This window comes from Electrophorus electricus, chromosome 2 (assembly GCF_041902795.1).
Source record: "Electrophorus electricus isolate QZ-2024a chromosome 2, ASM4190279v1, whole genome shotgun sequence".
NCBI lineage: Eukaryota > Metazoa > Chordata > Actinopteri > Gymnotiformes > Gymnotidae > Electrophorus > Electrophorus electricus.
In genome coordinates, this window is record NC_137498.1 from 22,973,883 (window position 1) to 22,992,754 (window position 18,872).

Sequence of the window (18,872 nt, forward strand, 5' to 3'; positions counted from 1 at the left end):
AGTGTCTTCATGTCCAGCAGTGTCCCAGCAGTGTCTTCATGTCCAGCAGTGTCCCAGCAGTGTCTTCATGTCCAGCAATGTCCCAGCAGTGTCTTCATGTCTAGGAGTGTCCCAGCAGTGTCTTCATGTTCAGCAGTGTCCCAGAGCTTCTTAAAGCACCAACAGTGCAAGTATTCTCTCATCTCCTCTCTCACACCTTGTTTGCACCTAACACACACTACTGGCTTTTGTTGAGAATGCCTCATTTATTTCTATTCCTTTTGAAGTGAAATAGCAAACCACAATGTTATAAAACAGCTGTTACTGAACATGCTTAGATGTCTAAAGACCAAATGAGAAATTTGAGACATTCACCATTAAATGTTTTATTTTGATGAAACTTGAAACATAATTACCACTGAGTTCATGAGCCACATTATAGATCACACATTCATATACTCTATATTTGTCAGGTTCATTTCACTGGAAAATGAACAATAATCTCAACTCTCACAGAACACATCCAAGTGCAACCCTATTGTACCCATAGACCAAAAGAATAGTAAGTTAAAAATCACATAAAGTTTATCTCTAAATTAAAATCACACATAGAGCTTATCAGTGTTGTACTGTCAGCCTGCAGGATATCCTCTTCCACCCAGAAAATCGTTTAGAATCAGTACCAAGCAAAAACACATGCTAAGAAATATGCCAATGATATCCACCATTCTGTATTTCTGGTTTCTATTTGTAGTTTATTTTTTAAAATCTGATTCCTTAAGTGGTTTGAAAATATATATGTTTTGAAAGGCCTTGTGTTTCTGAGGTATGTCATTTGAACATAAAGGAATATTTAAATGCATATTTTGTGAGTAGTAGAGTGGAATTTGATAAAAATGCGGTTTTAGTATTACAGTACTCCAAGTGCGGCATAACATTTGTTTGAGGTTTAACAAAAGTGTCATCAGTTTGGCTTGTGGTTTTGCTTTGCTGCAAAAGAAGAGCCTGTTTCTTCCATCATGAACTACTACATGATACATAAAGCCTTGTAATGACAAGAGTTCAAGTAAAGTATACCACCAGCGTTTCTGAGAGTTACGGCAAAAACACACATAGCTAGCTCTCCAACACGTGCTGGTGTTCACAGGTCATATCGGACTGTCAAGTGTACTGAACTGCATTTTCAAACACTACTATAAAAACCCTGAGATACTGAGATGAACCAAAAATCAAGTGAGTAGGTTGTAGTTGCTGTCCCATTCAAAGATATCTGTTGCCCTTGCACACATTTGCATTTTCAGACACAAGTTTTGTTTGTGGCATTATTAATCATCTGTTTTTCACATATAAGGGTGAGTGAGTTCAGATCAAGCACAAGGATAGGTATATGATTCCACTGGATCTCACAGGAAAAAACTCCTATAAGCGTGCAGATGAGCATTCTCCAGGTGGTTCAGTGAATCAGAATTCAAATGGTTTAACCGGTGGAAATAATTTGGGTAAAATTAATATCTGCCAATCTTTACCTAAATTACATCAAGTAGTCACCACTGCATTATTATAATTTATCCTGAAATACAGTTTTAGCTGGTTTGATCTTTGGACTGAAATTCCTTTGCTTTGGGTGTCCATTTCATTGAGATTTACAAGGCTTTCCCTTTGAATAAAAAATCTGAACAAAATTAATGTATAATTGTCTGATATGGTAAAAGCACATGTAATGACATGCTAAGTGACAGTAGAGAGGTTTATACAGTTTAAAACAATAGATGTTTCAGGTAGGTACCCTCATTTTTTTTTTTTTTCCAATAGTCAATTCCTCAAGAGCAGACAAGTTATTACTAAAGATTCATTTAAAAACAGGGATTAAATAATCTAAAATTAGTTTAATGATGTAGTTTATTCAATGTTTTTTATTTTTCTTTGTTCCTTTTGGTTCTGAACCTGGTGGAGATATTTACTAGTTTGTGAAGAAACTCAGAAGGTTCCATAAGTTTGAGTCCAGTACCACTACTAACTGAAGACACTGGAACTCCTGTGGGTTTTCAGCACTCAGGAGAACCTTTTGGCTACATTCACTTTACAAGCCTCATTGCTCAATTGAGATTTTTTGCTGATATCAGATATGACTATCCTGATGGTTAATGTTTATAATTGCACGTGACCTGCATCTGTCTATAATATGAACTCATCTGTCCTCCAACTACCAAAAACATCATATTTGTGAGACTGATCTGACCATTTTTCATTCATGTCACATTGCCAGAAATTAGATTTGTATCTGATCCAAGGCCACATATAAAAACATATCTGATTTGAAAATATCGGACTTCTATGTCCACACATCCCTGAAAAAATCAGATGTGTGTCACATTAAGGCAAGGTAGCCTTTGGTCTTAAACTACTACACTAAGGACCTTTGATATTGTTAGAGCTACAAAATATTTTTCAAGTCCTCTTTGTAAGTGAAAGCACTAAGAGCAGAACTAATACCACCCAGAGGACCATACTAATTGTTTATTATCTAAATAACTAAAAATAAATAAAATAAATAAAAATACACATGAAAGTCAAATTTTTAAAAAGTCAAAGCCAAATTATAATTACCTGTAAGTTTAGTTACCTAAAAACAACAAGTATCCTAACTGAAAAATAAAACACTGAAGAGTTATGTACTTAGCACTGATGTAGTTCATTTGTCTTACAGAAGTCTTATTTCAAATTCCAATACATCCTGGAATGTGCACTCTATATTCACTTTAAAATTTCTAGGTATACTAATTTTGTTCTGATGTGATGAGTTAGATTTGGTTATCAAAGAAATCCCCCATAACAGCAAAAGAAAAACAGGGATTCATTTGTGGAAAATTACAATTTGCCTTTGCAGTGTATAATGCTAATCACATAAAATAATCACACATGGCAACTACTGTAAATATTTCTTTTGTGCATTGCCATAAGCCTGTTGAAAGTGGACTGAATTGGCACATCTGCATACTGTGTCTAGAGCTTAATAAAAATGGTGCACCGGTCCCAAGTAGACCAACTAAAATATCAAATCAAGCAACAACCACATAAAATGTCCTCTAGCTACCAAGGACATTTCCACAGAAAGATTTGTTTCTAAATGCAAAAGTAGCCAACACACTGCAGTGAGCCATCAGGATTGAGCTCTAGGTCCATTATCCAATTAAAGATCTGTGCCAATTCTGACCAAAATACATGCTGTGAACAAACAAGGAAGTCTTCTACAGCCATGTTGATCATATTTACTCAGGGCATTCCTGTCTGCTGCTCTGGTTCCTCTTTGACTCCACAGTTCAGGCTTTGCTGTCAGCCAGCTTCATCTGCAGACTATCCTCCACCTTTGTCTTCTTGTTGGGCTTGATGCCCAGAGCCTCAGCCTCCTCCAGCGTGGAGGTGAGGGGCTCCCCCAGGGTCTCTGGTAGGAACAAGGTTAGCACTCCAATGATGAAAGCCAGGATCCCGACAATGAGCTGCACCACAGAGGATAGAAGGACACGTTTAGAGGTTGCTGTGATGTTTTTAATGCAAATATAATGATGGATATTATGATAAGTATCTCAATTTAGAAATAACATTTGACCCTGATCCATGCATTTGTCTTTTTCTGGACAATTTCATAAAACAGGACCACCATAATTCTTCGAATGGTCAGAATGATCCAGTAAATATACTTTTGGAAAAAACCTACTTGATCCCTAATCATTCGATGCTGGGATAAATCACTATTCATATCTGGGAATGGTCAAGGTAAAGTATGGCCGATTGTGTTTCTTCGGTGTCGAACGTGTTGCCACAGAATGGCAGTGTGCCATGTTTACCTGAGGCAGGTAGACCCAGATGTCCGCAAGGTAGACGCAGAAAGGAGCCACCACACTGCCAACCCGACACATCATACTGCCACTGCCAACCGCCAGCGACCTGCAAGTTACTACACCCATGTTACTACACCCTTTACACATCCACCCTGCTTTACAATCAGGCAAGACAAGGCAAAGCGGGTTGATGTATAAAGCACATTTCATCAACGAGGCTTATCAATTTGCTTCATTATTTAATATATATATATTTTACACTCTACACACCTTATGACTGTGGGGTACAGCTCACATGTGTATAGGTAAATCAGGCCAAACGCAATGGCGATAGCAAACTTCCCAGTCATACTAAGGATGACAGCCAAAAACCTGCTGTCCTGCAGAAAAGAGAAAGCATTAATATCCAGCAGACAGTTGCTGTGCATTGCTGCTCACAGTTTTGTTGTATGAAACCCTTAAAGAAAGACCTTCAATAGTTCAGTCAACAATGTACAAGATTTATGATTTGAATAAAATCAAATACATGTTAACTGATGGATCCAAACATCTGTTCCCTGTTAACCACATGAAATCATTTGGCCCCATTTTTGCCCTCATGTGAGTAAAGAGAAGGAAGTGTATGACACCCCAGTCCACAGGGTAACCCACACTCTGTCTGCTGCTATGCACCTGTCCAGTGCATAGCTATTTTTAAATCTTTGCAGTGTGGCTGGCGAGACACTAGTCTAACCTCACAGATATTAGATATTGCGCTATGTCCATGGAACATGACGTGTACGAGAATAAATTTGTTTGTCTGAATCTTCTATTGAGCGTTTTCAAATGTTAACTCGCTGGGGAATAATTACAAAGACAGCTGCAAAATACTAAACACAAAGACAGACCGTGTGTTATATAAAAGCTGAGCCAATCATTTAATATTCTCTACTTTCAAAGCTTAAGCCATTATTTTTGTTTTGAACTTTTAGAGCAAGAACTCTGGGAAAAAAAAAAGACTGACTTGCATTGCTTTGGCGCTTTGCGAAAATATTTTTTGGAGGGCATGAGACTGACAGGTGGCAGTGGACAACTTCACTGGCTAAATCTGGGAGAAGTTAGCAAAAAACTGTAGCTCAAATAGGTTGTCTGCAACAACAGCTTTAAATGAATGGAGCATCAAGAAAACACAGGCGTCACTATTATGACAGAAACTATGACTTGTAAAACACAGTTGCTCTCAAAAGAAGATACCATATCTTAAAAGATGTAACCGATGCATTATAACCAGACATGTCAAAGAAAGCCAATTTTTTATATAGCTTATTTTTATACTCATAGTGCTTTACATAAGAGAAAGGTAAAATGTAGAAAAATATTCTGAAATAATGAAATAAGAACACTGGTTTAAATTAAAAACAATTACAATTATATTGAAAGAAATCAAAAGCACAATATTACACTTCAGTTCAGAAAAATGGTTCAAGACAGTCAAAATGAACTCTTTTAACGTGACTCACTTTAAAAAGTCACACATGGCTACCTTAATCCTAACAGTGACAGTGATAAACCAAGCCTTTTTCTGTCACTACAGCTGTTCTGTCGTGCGGTGGGTGTTTCAGGATTCAACCCCACAGGCCTGATAGTTATGAGAGAACCTGAGCACGTCTCAGCTGTTGCCTTCTCACAGACAGCATTTAAACCAGATGCTTGTGTCACAGGCTGCTCGAAAGCAGTGATGATAATGTGTGTGCTCACCCATGAACTCATAGTAGCCCATAGTTACTGAACACAAAGTTCCCTATGGATTGTTCTTCCCTCTGATCGGAATTGCTGTGAACTACATAAACAAACTATTTTACATTTACCTGACACTTTTATCCAAAGTGACTGAGTACAATTTTTGAGCAATTGAAGGTTAATCCCAGGGGCCCAACAGTGGCAACTTCACAGCAGTGTACTTGAACTGGCAACCTTCTGAGTACTAGTCAAGTACCTTAACCAATGAGCTACCACTGCCCATAGTTTATAATTTTCATTCTATAATAATATCATTACATCATTATAAATTTCATGATATAAATGACTAAAATGCATTGCAGGTCCAATAATTTAAAGTTCAAGTTGTTTTTGTTTTTTTTGTGAACTTGCAATCAAAATAATCAAAAGATAAAGGTTTTCCCAACAAGGACTTTTTTTTAAGTGTACAGTTTCATGCTAAGTAAATAAACACATCTGGTCAGAAAGTTCATAGATGAGTGTTTCTTGTTCTCTTTTCTTTTCATTAACAGAAAACATTCACTCCAATTTAGAAGGTCTGTTTATATGTCTTGTTTCCATTCCCTTCTAGAACAAAGTATAAAGTTCTTCTCTGATTAGCCATTTCAGACGTTTTTAGTGTCAGACCAGAAAAACAGACATAAAAACACAGTGCATCACAGTTCAAGCCTCTTACACACAAATATAACTACAATTGGAGACACAGATTGATGGACTCACAAATGAATAATAGTAAAATGATGATCTCATCTCAAATTAAGTCCAATTTGGACGTGTCCTAGAAAAAGTAACATTAGATAAATTGCAACCCATGTTCACTCCATGAATGACTTTCAATTACTTATATTCAGATTATTTTAATTGCACACAAGCATGTTGGCATGTCTTCATGCATTTATGGGTCTAAATTTGATTTAGACACATAAATACATGAAGCCATGCCGATATGCACCTCCCAAAACACATACACCCAGTTGTACCTGCGGCACTGCCATTATGAGCATACAGGCAACTCCACTCAGGAGCAGTGCTGGAGCACAGGTTCTCTTCCTGCCAACTCGGTCCATGGCAAAGCAGCCAATCAGGTATGAGGGCAGCTCAACAGCACCTGCCAGCAACCAATCAAATGATCCTTTGGTGATGTAACACTAAAAACAACAATGTTTGGATGAACAATGTTTGGATGAACATTTGCCTTCCTGAGTCTCCACAAATTGCTATGATACTGTTGCAAGAACGTACCATTGCGTGCGCTCTCTCTCTCTCTCTCTCTCTCTCTCTCTCTCTCTTTTTCTTACCGACCAGAAAGAGGTTGACATATTGGTTTCCTCCCAGGTTGACGGAGCCCAGGCTGAAGACATAGTAGCCCAGTGCGCCAATGAACCAGATGGCCCAGCAGGTGATGCCACGGCGAGCCATCCGCCAGCTTCTGAACATGTCCAGGATGCTGAGTTTTCTCTCTGCCTCTTCCAGGCCACGGTCGTCCTGCCTACCTTCACCTGCTGCCGCCCTGCCCCTCTCCATCAGCTCCGTCACCTACGTTGTGGTTCAGAGATGTGCTATCACCGTGATTCACACTTTTCCTGCTCAAATCTGCACTGGTCTGTAGTCAATGCTCAATCGCATCAAGCTACATAGGCTCATTAGCACCACAGCATCATCTGTCAGGTCACAGAGGTCCATCTTACAGATTACCCCCCCCCCCCCCCCCCCCCCCCAGCGCACACATATCCCTCTGTGGTAAGCTAATAACATTGACTGTAATATTGCATGGCTCAGAGTTTCTTCACTGCTGTATGACAATGTAGATCTAATTGGCACAGAGAAACACCAGCCAAATTCAAAACTGTCCAAAGAGTAGCCTTTTTCATATTATTTCATATTTCATGTCTATTAAACCTAATAAAATTACACCAGTAGTTTACAGTCATTTCATGTCACTGAAAAAAATCCATCGGATACAAGCATTACTAGTGAAAACACATTCTGTGTTGTGCCATAATATAAGTGCATACCAGTGCCAGGAGGGCAGCTTGTCACACTCCTTCTCTCAGTCTGTGTGAAGGCTATGATCTCATTTTCAGAGACCCTTGTAGTTTAATTTTCAGACCTAGATATCTGTGCTATGCTTGCCCATCCAATCAAACAGCTTCTTATCAGTGCAGAGCAGAGAGGACACATTCTCTCACACACCTGTCCACTTCAGTGTGCTGAGCACAGGTTGCACCAGTAAGTCCCACCTTCACACTTCAGAAGCAGTACATGAGTCAGATCAGCTACTCAAGAACAATATCACTTTAACCACGACTGTAATCTACTAAGGAGACACTGATGCTCACACCTGTACTGATGATTTAGGTTTCTTACAGTTAAATATGGACAAAATGTGGATGATTTGATATGTTTATTGTAAAATAAGTATTATAACCTGTCTCAAATTTTGCAAGTGGTAAAAATCATCAGTTACTAGTGTCATGTTTTCCTAGCCAGGAAGAATCTAAACTACAAATCACACTTTCATCCTTAAATGGAGAAATTTAAGGGCAGTGGATAATGCACCTTGATGGTGTAAGACAAAGGGGGATACCTTCAGCTTGGGCTCCAGGCCATTAGAGTGGGCAATGGTGTCCAAGAGCTCCTGGACTTCCTTGTGCCGCCCTTTAGCCATTAGATAGAAGGGCGTCTCGGGGAACTTCCAGCAGTAGAGCAGGAAGGGGCAGGTGCTAAGAGTCAGGATGATCTGGTATTGCCACCAGACGCGCACCAGGTAGCCAACCAGTGCCACAATCATGATGCCCACAGCGAAGGAAGCGTGCACGTGCATGGACGTCCACGTGCGCACCCGGCTACCCGTGAACTCCGTAACGTAGACGAAAACCACGACCAGGTAGCCACTCGACACCTGGAGAGAGAGAGAGAGAGAGGTCAGAGAGGGTGGAGGATGATGGAGGAGAAGGAGGTGGGGATGAGAGTGGAATTGGTTGGGGGGGGGAGGTTGGATTTTTGTCATGTGAAATAGTTTAAAAGTGAAGCAGAGGGAAGAAAGATTGAGAAAGGAACGAAAGAAGAGGTCTGGAAACAGAGGGATGAGAAATGATTCCTTTAAATGGAATCGATGTTTAACTTTTCTTTATTCTTGAGTAAATTACCTCCCTCTCATACACACACAAAGCCTTAAGTTTGTTCTATTTATTTAGATTTTTTTATCTAAACAATGTTTGAAACAGTACATGATAGCTTCAGTCCTAAAATATCATGAAAATGCATATTTCAAACCAAATAAACTGTACAAATAAATAAACAAATAATTATTTGTGAAAGTGCAAACTTAAATACACATACACACACAAGACCGTGCCAAGGGCATGTTTGGAAAAGCATGCACTGCAGAATTTACTGGCAAGTCATAAGACTGTGCTGAGACATGGAAACACTGTAAGCATGTGTGCGCGTATGTGTGTGTGCGCATGTGCAAATAGAAAGTCACCAAGTGACAGTTGTAAATCTAAACGTGATAAAAAAATTACCACCTAAAGGTGACATGAAAGAGGGACGCACAAAAGGAGGAGATCTAGAAAACAAGTGGAGAGGGAGAGGGAGAGAGAGAGGGAGAGGGAGAGAGAGGGGGGGAGAGAGAGAGAGAGAGATAGCCCATGACAACAGCTGACCTCCAACTTTCACCTCCAGCACTCTGTAAACAGGGGCTCTCTCCCACCCCTGTTAATTTGCTCAGTGATTACCTAAGGCTACATGGAGCAACTCAAAAACATGTCATGAATGTTTCTTTGCTCAATCACTAAGGAACACTTCTCAAAAACAACAACATTTGCATTTATGCAGACACTCTTATCCAGAATGACTTATAATTTCAGTCATGTTACATAGGTAGGTGAACATAGTGTTAGGAGTCTTACTGGTATTGCTGTCCCCAAACAAGAGACTGAACTCCATTCCCCTTTAGGGGAGGCAGACTTATTACCCACTACACTATACCACTCTCGGCAGCAACTGAAACTGGTGGCTGAAATGACTGACTTACCATGGCAAGCAGGAATCGCATGACCACAAAGTAGTAGTAGTTCCCTGTAAATGCCACAGTGATGCCAAAAGCAAACTGACACAAACTGGTGGCCATTAGAATGGGTCGCCTGCCAACCCTGGAGGAGGAAAGACAGTGACAGCGAAAGCATTTAGGTGACAGTTATGTGCAAAATAATATCAGTGTGTTTAACACAACGGAGAAAAAGCTCAGTCCTCATAACAGCATTTATTTCCATATACGCAAAGGCACTGGGAGCACTGCACATTCAATTCCAAATGAAAACATGAACGAAATATAAATTTTTAAACTGAAAATGAAAAAAAGAATAATGGGCTGTTAAAAAAAAATAGCAGTGTCTTCATTTTCATTTACAAACAGTATAAACTGAAAGTTGTTTATTGGGCCTTTAGACCCAATAAGAACAATCTTGCTCTCATCTGTCCATAGAATGTTGCGCCACTTCTTTTTAGGCCAGTCAATGTGTTCTTTGGCAAACTGTAACCTTTCCAACCTTTCTTTTTTCAGCAATGGTACTTTACGAGGGTTTCTGGCAAATAGTTTGGCTTCACGTAGGCACCTTCTGATTGTTGCAGTACTCACAGGTAACTGAAGATCTTCTTTGATTTCCCTGGAGCTGATGCTTCTTAACCATTCTTGTTATTCTATGATCTACATGGATGCTAGTATTTCTTTTCCTACCACGTGTTCCAAGTTTTGTTTTCCATTTTAAAGCATTTGTGATAATTTTAGCTGAGCAGCTAATTATTTTCTGCACTTCCTTATATGTTTTCCCATCTCCAATCAACTTCTTGATCAAAGTTTTTTCTCCTTTGGTACAATGTCTGGAACGACCCATTTTACTCACTGAGCAAGTGTTAAAACCAGCAGGTACATGTGCTGCCCTCCTTCTTTAAATGAAGGCCATAATTGACACCTGTTTCTTCATAGACTGAATGACCTCACTAATTGAACTCCACACTGCTATTAATTTGAACACGCCCCTTTCATTAAATGAGTCAATGTGTGCATTGCAATGTGTGTGACTGTTAATTCTGTTGGTTGCTCATTACTCGGCTATACCTAGTCATAAATTTTTTTCCCCATATTGTATTATCTTTTCTGTCAAAATCAGTAATTAAATACATTAGTGATGATAGACTGCTATTATTTTGCACATAACTGTACTTCCCCTCTTAGGTAAAGGTGTACATCTAGGGGTCCATGGGCATTGAGAGTTATGGTAAACTGGGATGTTATGATGCTGTCACTTTACCACTCTTTTGTCACTCAAGTTTGTTGACTGAGAGCGGCGGAGTGCTGATGTTCCAGGGTGCTCTCATAACTATCTTTTTAGCTGTGTTGCCATAGCTAGATCTGCCGGAGTCCATCTTTGCACATTATGGATACCTAATTTACACACCCTCATACATGGACATGCCTAATGATCTATTCTCTCTTTCTGCTGAGGTTCACCCACTTCTGGTGTCCTGTTGTTCCTGAGCCTCAGCCTGTCTCAGCTGCCATGGCTACTCCCACCACCCCCTCAACAGACTGTCTAATGGAAGATGAGTTTCAGATACACACACACACACACACTGTCGAAGAAGAAAACCGGAATAGACAGTCATTGCTTATTATTTATTTTTATTATTATTCTTTTTTCTCTCTCACTACTTATTCTACTCTTTATTGTTTATATCGGTACTATCGTAGTGTCTGGTGTCGGTTTCTTCCTCGTGCTCTAGGGAGTTTTTCCTTGCCACTGTCGCTCTTGGCTTGCTCACTGTGGGCTTGGACTGTGTAAAGCTGCTTTGTGACAACGGCTGTTGTAAAAGGTGCTGTATAAATACATTTGACTTCGACTTTGACTTCTCTGGACTGTAGATGGGTCCACCAGGTCCATGTGGCTTATTCTAGTTCTGACCTGAGAGCAGTGCTGGACAGCTCCCGATTTAGAAGAGAAGTAAGCTTGAGATGCTTCAAATCTCCTGCTCTAAGTCTCCGTTGGTGATCACTGTGTTCCTTGTCCTCAACTATGCCTGTTTGTTTGTGCTTTTGCAAAAGACCAGCACATCTGGAAACACCTGTCTGCTGTGAAACATCTGCTTGGGAGACATCTCACATCTGGAAACATCTGTCTGCTGTGAAACATCTGCTTGGGAGACATCTCACATCTGGAAACACCTGTCTGCTGTGAAACATCTGCTTGGGAGACATCTCACATCTGGAAACATCTGTCTGCTGTGAAACATCTGCTTGGGAGACATCTCACATCTGGAAACAACTGTCTGCTGTAAAACATCTGCTTGGGAGACATCTCACATCTGGAAACACCTGTCTGCTGTGAAACATCTGCTTGGGAGACATCTCACATCTGGAAACACCTGTCTGCTGTGAAACATCTGCTTGGGAGACATCTCACATCTGGAAACATCTGTCTGCTGTGAAACATCTACTTGGGAGACATCTCACATCTGGAAACATCTGTCTGCTGTGAAACATCTACTTGGGAGATATGTGACTCCTACCAGATCATCATCTAATACTTATTTTAAGGTTAAACAGCTATAATCCACCAGCCTTTGTTGTGAATTACCCCACAGGTGCTTCTGTGCTAGAAGACTAAAAATATATACAAATTCTGTAAAACTTTTCTGTGTCTAAAACTTTTGCACAGTATAGGCTTGGATACGTTTTGAATTTAATCCTATATATGCATTTCTTTTCAATCTTGTAAAAGTACTCTAGTATAAAAACGGTGAAATGGGCACCCTGTCTCATGTAATGCTCTCATGCTCCAGCGAACATCATGATAGTTCTTTCAGGTAGAAAAGATCTTACAGAATGCTGTTATGCAAGCAAATATATTATGCACTATTATATATTATGCACTATTATATATTATGCACTATTGTGTGATTTGTTTATCTGACTGCTGTAGTCTAACACATAAAACACTGGTGCCTCCCTGCCTTTCCCAGTCTTCACTACAGCCTGCTCAGCATACACACACACACACACACACACACACACACACATACACACACACACACACACACACACACACACACACACACACACACACACACACACACACACACACACACACACACACACACACACACACACAATGTGCTCAGAAACACTGAGCACATTAGTGACTCACATTAAGTCCAGTTTGTGTGAACTGAGCGGCCATTGAGCTATATAGCCTGCTGAGCTGATAGCTTTCAGTTCTGCCCTGTCTAAAGATGCCCTGTTAACTCTCAAAGAGCCACATTTAGTTGGCATACATCGTTACATGTTCCCTGACATGCCCTAGTGAGACTAATGTGCGGAGCCACTGAGCCATATGGAACTCACAGTCGCACTCTCTGGTGAACATACACTCACTATCCTCCTAGTATCAGATGGACTGTAGAGGTTACAGTACATCTGATAACATACACAGTTTGGGTTAAGCTGCCCATTAACGAACCATTTCTAAAGCTTCTGTGCCTATTAATTTGAACACTGGTTGATGTCATGTCAGTAGTAATGCTTGGTTGAGAACAGCACACCATTCAAATAAAATCCAGAAAGCAAGGGTTCTAAAGGACAGAAACTGATCGGAGATGAACAGGACATGATAGAAGATAAGGTTACATTCTGTAATTGTACGCGTATAAAATGCACCTACGATATGAAGCGTAGATGAAAAAAAAAAGAGGAAAAAAGGATGGTCAGTTTATACACGCTTTAGGCACAAATGCACACCTGTCTGCGATGTCCCCGAACACCAGAGCCCCAATCAGGACCCCCAGCATAAACGTAGGCTGTGAAAGCTTGGCAAGCCATTCCTTCTCACACACCAGGTCCCAGTCTGTCACGATGCTCTGCTCCACCTGGCTGTGGTCGTACAGGTAGCGGCCGCATGCCTCCATAGACTTATTGCCAAGAAACTCGTACTCGAAGTCAAGCGTGTCATGACGCAGCGCTTTGCGACAGGGGCTAAGCTCCCACTGCTCCCCCATAATGGTCTGCACTATCACCGGACCCTTCCAGGGACTGTAGAATGACCAGATATCATCCAGAGAGGCCATGGAGTGGTTCCCGTACAGGACATTCGTGATGTTACCTGGTGGATCGCACAGGAAATTCGGTGTATCCACCAAGAAAACGGAGGCCAGGTAGTGAATCCCACACGAGATGGCCTGGAAAATGGCAGCGAAATAGAGGCATGCCTGGAACCTTATAGATGAGGAATAGATACATTACAAAAACTCAGCGAGCATCCTCATTAGGATTATTTGATAAAAAATATTTGCTTAAAAAGCATTCATGGAAAACTGCAGACAAAAAAAGAATTCTTGATAGTATTTTCTGTTCTGAGCTTCTAAATTAAGCTAAAATATCTCGTAAATATTTTTACACAGTTGGTTTCAAGACAATCTTCATGCTTTTTCTAAATGAAAAAAAAAATTATATTAAAATATGCTCATAATGCATATTCGCAGTGGTATATCTGCCCACAAATGGGCTCCAAACGCATAGCAGTAACCAACAAAAAATACATTTATTTATTTTATTTTTTAATTTAAAAAAAGAAGAAGCCTAGTCTGTATGAAGGAAATGAAGTATGAAGTGAAGAAGTAATGTAGTTCATTTTAAACCGACGGATCACTGTCCAACACAACTATTGAGGTTAAAAAAAATAAAAATAAAAATACTTTTTAAAAAGGCGTATTTTTCAATACTTTCATATTACCTCCAACAACTTACTTTCTGAAGTGCCCGAGTTCGTCAAACAGCTTTTCGACACCGGTTGCCATTCTGAGTTTGTTCTGGAGTTCTGTGCGCGGGAGCTCCTTCTTTAACTAGACACCAACGGTTTGTGCTAGACCTCATTCATCCCCTCGCGGAGAAGGGGTGGTTACTGGGGGGAGCTCTTACTGAATGAACTGCGAAGAAAAGAAAAGAACTGACCAGTTAGAGCGGTCAACATTTGACAGGGTCATCCTATGTTATGGTGAATGGCTGAATGGCTTAGTATAAAAACGCTTGTCACGCAGTCTGCTCTACGCAAAAGCTCGGTCGCGCTAGCCACACCGGGGCCGTCGGTGTGCGCCTACATTTCGTATTACGGTAGCCAGTTTGTAAAACGACGTGGGGGGAAAGTTTATCTCGCTGTTAGTGTAGACATTGGAAATCTAAAATAAATGTGTTCTTTAACATACCTTTTCGGAAATTCAAAGCTTCCCAGTAAAATCTATTTCTTTTAAGTTAAATCCACCATATTTATAAAGATCACTTTCTTAGTTACTCATGATAATATTTCCTTAGGTTTTTACTGTGTGAACGTTGAGAAATATCGTAGCAATATTGTGCAAATGTCTAATCATTTCACTAGAGTATATATTAAAATTACATAAAATACACAAATCAAATTGCTATCAGTTCCATCCGTTATATTTTTGGAGAACACTTTCCAACATATTCAGAATATGATGTTGAAGTGTTTTTACTGTAGGACTTTGGAGTCATGGGATGGCAAAATACTCTTAAATATTTATTCGGTTCACTATATATCACTACTTGAAGCTCTATAAAATACGCAAATCAAATTGTTATGCAGATCACTTCAGTAGGTTCTGGAAGAACACTTACTCTTGTACCCATGGTATGATTCGTAGACATTTTTACTGTAGGAGTTTGGAGTAATGGGGTAGCAAAATCATATTAAATGTCTGTTCGATTTCATATATGCCATATTTGAAGCTCCATAAAATACACAAATCAAATTGTTATCAGATCACTTTAGTAGATTCTTGAAGTACACTTACTCCTGTGTCCATGGTATGATTCGCAGTCATTTTTATTGTAGGAATTCTGAGTAATAGGCTTACAAAATCCTATTAAATGTCTATTTGGTTACATATATGATCGCGTTGACCGCGGTGCTAACGTCCGTTAGAAAATATTTGATGAGGGTTGTGGTGCGCCAGCCTACATTCGTGGTTTTGTGTTAACTCGTCTTACTGTGTGTGTATTTTTGGTGTCCAGTCACTGGTCTTACCCCGTGATGTGTGTGCGTGCGTGCGTGCGTGTGTGTGTGTGTGCGTGTGCGTGTGTGCGTGTGTGTGTGTATGTGTGTGTGTGTAAACTTGTTATATATATTTCACCTTCTTGAACTTTGCTTGGACAGCTGATGAAGGACCTCTGCCCAAAATGTCCAAAATGTTTCTCTGGAAATCTTGTGTAATAGCAAAGTAAGCAAAGTGCTTCTAAAGCTCTAGGAGGTGAAGCCATGTTACATTCAAAACACTAGCTATTTCAAATACTATGTAAAGATCCATGTAAAAATGCATACACACGCACACACACACACACACACACACACACACACACACACACACACACACACACACACACACACACACATTTAGTGACTTACAAAAGTGATCACTGTGTCTTATTAACCACATCAATAGATTACTATGACGGTGATAGAAACTAATGTGACAATGTGAAAATGTAATCAACATTATCACACAAACATTTATGATAGCCATTCACACCCTCTTATCAATTTTGACTGACACAACTGTAGTTAGGGATTGTTTTACCAGAAGAACCCTGTTTTACTATGGATACAATGTTTAAAGCTTTACAGACATTGCCAGAATCAGGTTTCCCCACTTTTAAGGCAACTACAATGCTAAAAGCCTTAAGATAAACTGGATATAATATTCTGGTAACTAGTGGCAGTATGTGTATTCTAAGAAGAGTGATTTATTGTTTTTACTTTGCACTACTGGAAACAGTTGTACTCCCTTGCTTTATGTTCAGCAGTGATTCAGTTTGTGAGTGATTCAGTTTGTGGAGTCTGCTTAGCTCCCATTCAATGTGGAGGGTGTCCTCCTCTTAAGTGTGGTATTCTGTCATAGGATGAGATGGTTTTCTGCCCTTGAAATTCACACTCTTTTGTATTCTATTCAGTTCAAAGTATTTCTATTTTGGATAGTATTCACAACAGCATTGCAAAGTACTTTTACATAAATTTGGATCTCAACCCCTAATATGCATCTCAGCAGTAACTGTGGCAAGAAAAAAACTCTTTAATATGACAAACCTCAATGTGAACTTAATAAAGGTCTAAAACATTAAGGGTAAGAGCTCACATGACTTGGAGTTGAGCTGCTTGTAAATCATGACCAAGGCTCCCAAAGAGAGATTTGAAAATCTCTGGAGAGAAGGTTAACCTCAGCATCAAGAGGGTCACTCAACATAGTCCAGAAGCAAGAAGGAACCAACGCTGTGGCATCTAACTTAATTTAATATATATATATTATATTTTTATATATATATATATATATATATATATATATATATATATATATATATATATATATATATATATATATATATATATATAAATTTTGAGGAAAACAACAGAATTTTAGCAATGAATTTATATTTTTTAAAGTCAGAAACCTGAGAGTATTATTGTTACAGGAGGACTATCCCAGTTTTATGTTATCATAAATGTACAGTTTTCAATGGCATATTTACATAGATAGGCAAAAACTGTGCAATAAAATGTTTGCTACAATACATTTGCTAGGGTCATGTGAACGGAGATAATGCGACACAGATCATCAGCCATAATCATAATCTTCCCTCTGAGATGCCAAGCCTTTGGTCTCTCTCTCTTGCTCCCCCTCCCTCTGCAACAATTTTATGTAATTTACAGGTATTTTTATTATATTTACAGGCATGGCCAGTCAAATAATCCACATAACCTTAATCCAATCCAAATAATCATAATTTACGGACCTGGCTGCTCAGATAACCCAAATCCTCAGGTACTCAGTAAAACTGAAGTACAGATTCACGTTGACAGCTTATTATAACTATTGTTATACAGCAGTGAGGGTGGTTGCAATGTTTATTATTAGGACCAAGCAGGTCACAGCATATATTTATAGCTCACGCCTGCTGAACTGTGCATTTTAGTGGAGCCCCTTATAGCTCTTTCCAGATTAATACATAGTTCATACATGCCAAAGACATCTTCAAGTGATGTTTTTGTTTACACTGTGTGTGTGTGTGTGTGTGTGTGTGTGTGTGTGTGTAAACCTGGCTTGTATACCTGGACTGAAATGTTATACTGATGAACAGTCACAGGCTTGTAAACCTGGACTGAAATGTTATACTGATGAACAGTCACAGGCTTTTAAACTTGGACTGAAATGTTATACTGATGAACAGTCACAGGCTTGTAAACCTGGACTGAAATGTTATACTGATGAACAGTCACAGGCTTGTAAACCTGGACTGAAATGTTATACTGATGAACAGTCACAGGCTTGTAAACCTGGACTGAAATGTTATACTGATGAACAGTCACAGGCTTGTAAACCTGGACTGAAATGTTATACTGATGAACAGTCACAGGCTTGTAAACCTGGACTGAAATGTTATACTGATGAACAGTCACAGGCTTGTAAACCTGGACTGAAATGTTATACTGATGAACAGTCACAGGCTTGTAAACCTGGACTGAAATGTTATACTGATGAACAGTCACAGGCTTGTAAACCTGGACTGAAATGTTATACTGATGAACAGTCACAGGCTTGTAAACCTGGACTGAAATGTTATACTGATGAACAGTCACAGGCTTGTAAACCTGGACTTGCCTGGGATTTGAACTCAGGACCTCTCTTTGCATCCTTCTCCCAGAGCACCAAACTACAGAAATGGCCCACAAAACTGATAGCTTTGAGAATCAGAGGACAAATGACAAAAATGTGGAGTCCTACATCTGACTTCCAAAAAGAAAGCACAAAAGCGTGAGTGCGGAGGATGGCTCCGTCTGAACCTCTACATCAGTTCTCTGCCTTTTGCTACACGTGAAATAATTGCATGTTCTAAAGTAGAGTACTCAATCACTGATACAGCAGGTAATAAACCAGCAAAGAGCCCATACACCAGTGTCCATGAAACATTACTACTGAGCAAACTAGATGCTACTCTATTCATTTTCAACCACTCAGCTGAAGAATAAAGGACCATTTAAACTTGCCATAATTCTGGATGGGAAATGTACTACAGGTATTCAGGGTCGTAGATGACTGAGTAGGAAAGGCTCATGTTTCAAGAAGCTAAATGCTTTGAAAAGTGTTGTAAGTGAAATTTCAAGCATCGTATAGGATAGATTTTATCTTACAGACGATCACAGAGTTTGTTAACTAACCACTTCAAGTCCTTCA

At 39.5% G+C, this 18,872-nt stretch overlaps 1 protein-coding gene across 5 annotated transcripts; it reads right to left on the minus strand.

Annotated features, from left to right (window-relative positions):
• Positions 1-45: 45 nt before the first annotated feature.
• slc22a16 (solute carrier family 22 member 16) lies at positions 46-15,536 on the minus strand. Of its 5 annotated transcripts, XM_081695716.1 has the most exons (10): positions 15,441-15,536; positions 14,380-14,558; positions 13,375-13,848; positions 9,616-9,733; positions 8,164-8,478; positions 6,819-7,112; positions 6,557-6,724; positions 4,089-4,198; positions 3,825-3,924; positions 49-3,476 (listed from the first exon to the last, which is right to left on the minus strand). In XM_081695716.1, exons 2-10 carry the CDS (start codon positions 14,427-14,429, stop codon positions 3,300-3,302), a joined length of 1,806 nt encoding a protein of 601 aa, XP_081551842.1. In that variant the 5' UTR covers positions 14,430-14,558; positions 15,441-15,536; the 3' UTR covers positions 49-3,299. The 5 variants fall into 5 exon arrangements, with proteins under 5 accessions (XP_081551851.1, XP_081551845.1, XP_081551842.1 ...); XM_081695725.1 differs by lacking the exon at positions 15,441-15,536 and having other exon boundaries at positions 46-3,476; positions 13,375-13,811; positions 14,380-14,669; XM_081695719.1 differs by lacking the exon at positions 15,441-15,536 and having other exon boundaries at positions 48-3,476; positions 3,825-3,934; positions 14,380-14,667.
• Positions 15,537-18,872: the final 3,336 nt, after the last annotated feature.

Bases quoted from the DNA above. Each gene is read 5' to 3' on its own strand.
- slc22a16 (XM_081695716.1), bottom strand. From the start codon at position 14,429: ATGGCAACCGGTGTCGAAAAGCTGTTTGACGAACTCGGGCACTTCAGA. The intron at 7,113-8,163 runs GTATCCCCCTTT...ACCACAACGTAG, and splicing joins GCCTGGAGCCCAAGCTGAAG to GTGACGGAGCTGATGGAGAG. The intron at 3,925-4,088 runs GTGTGTAGAGTG...AGTAACTTGCAG, and splicing joins CTGTACCCCACAGTCATAAG to GTCGCTGGCGGTTGGCAGTG.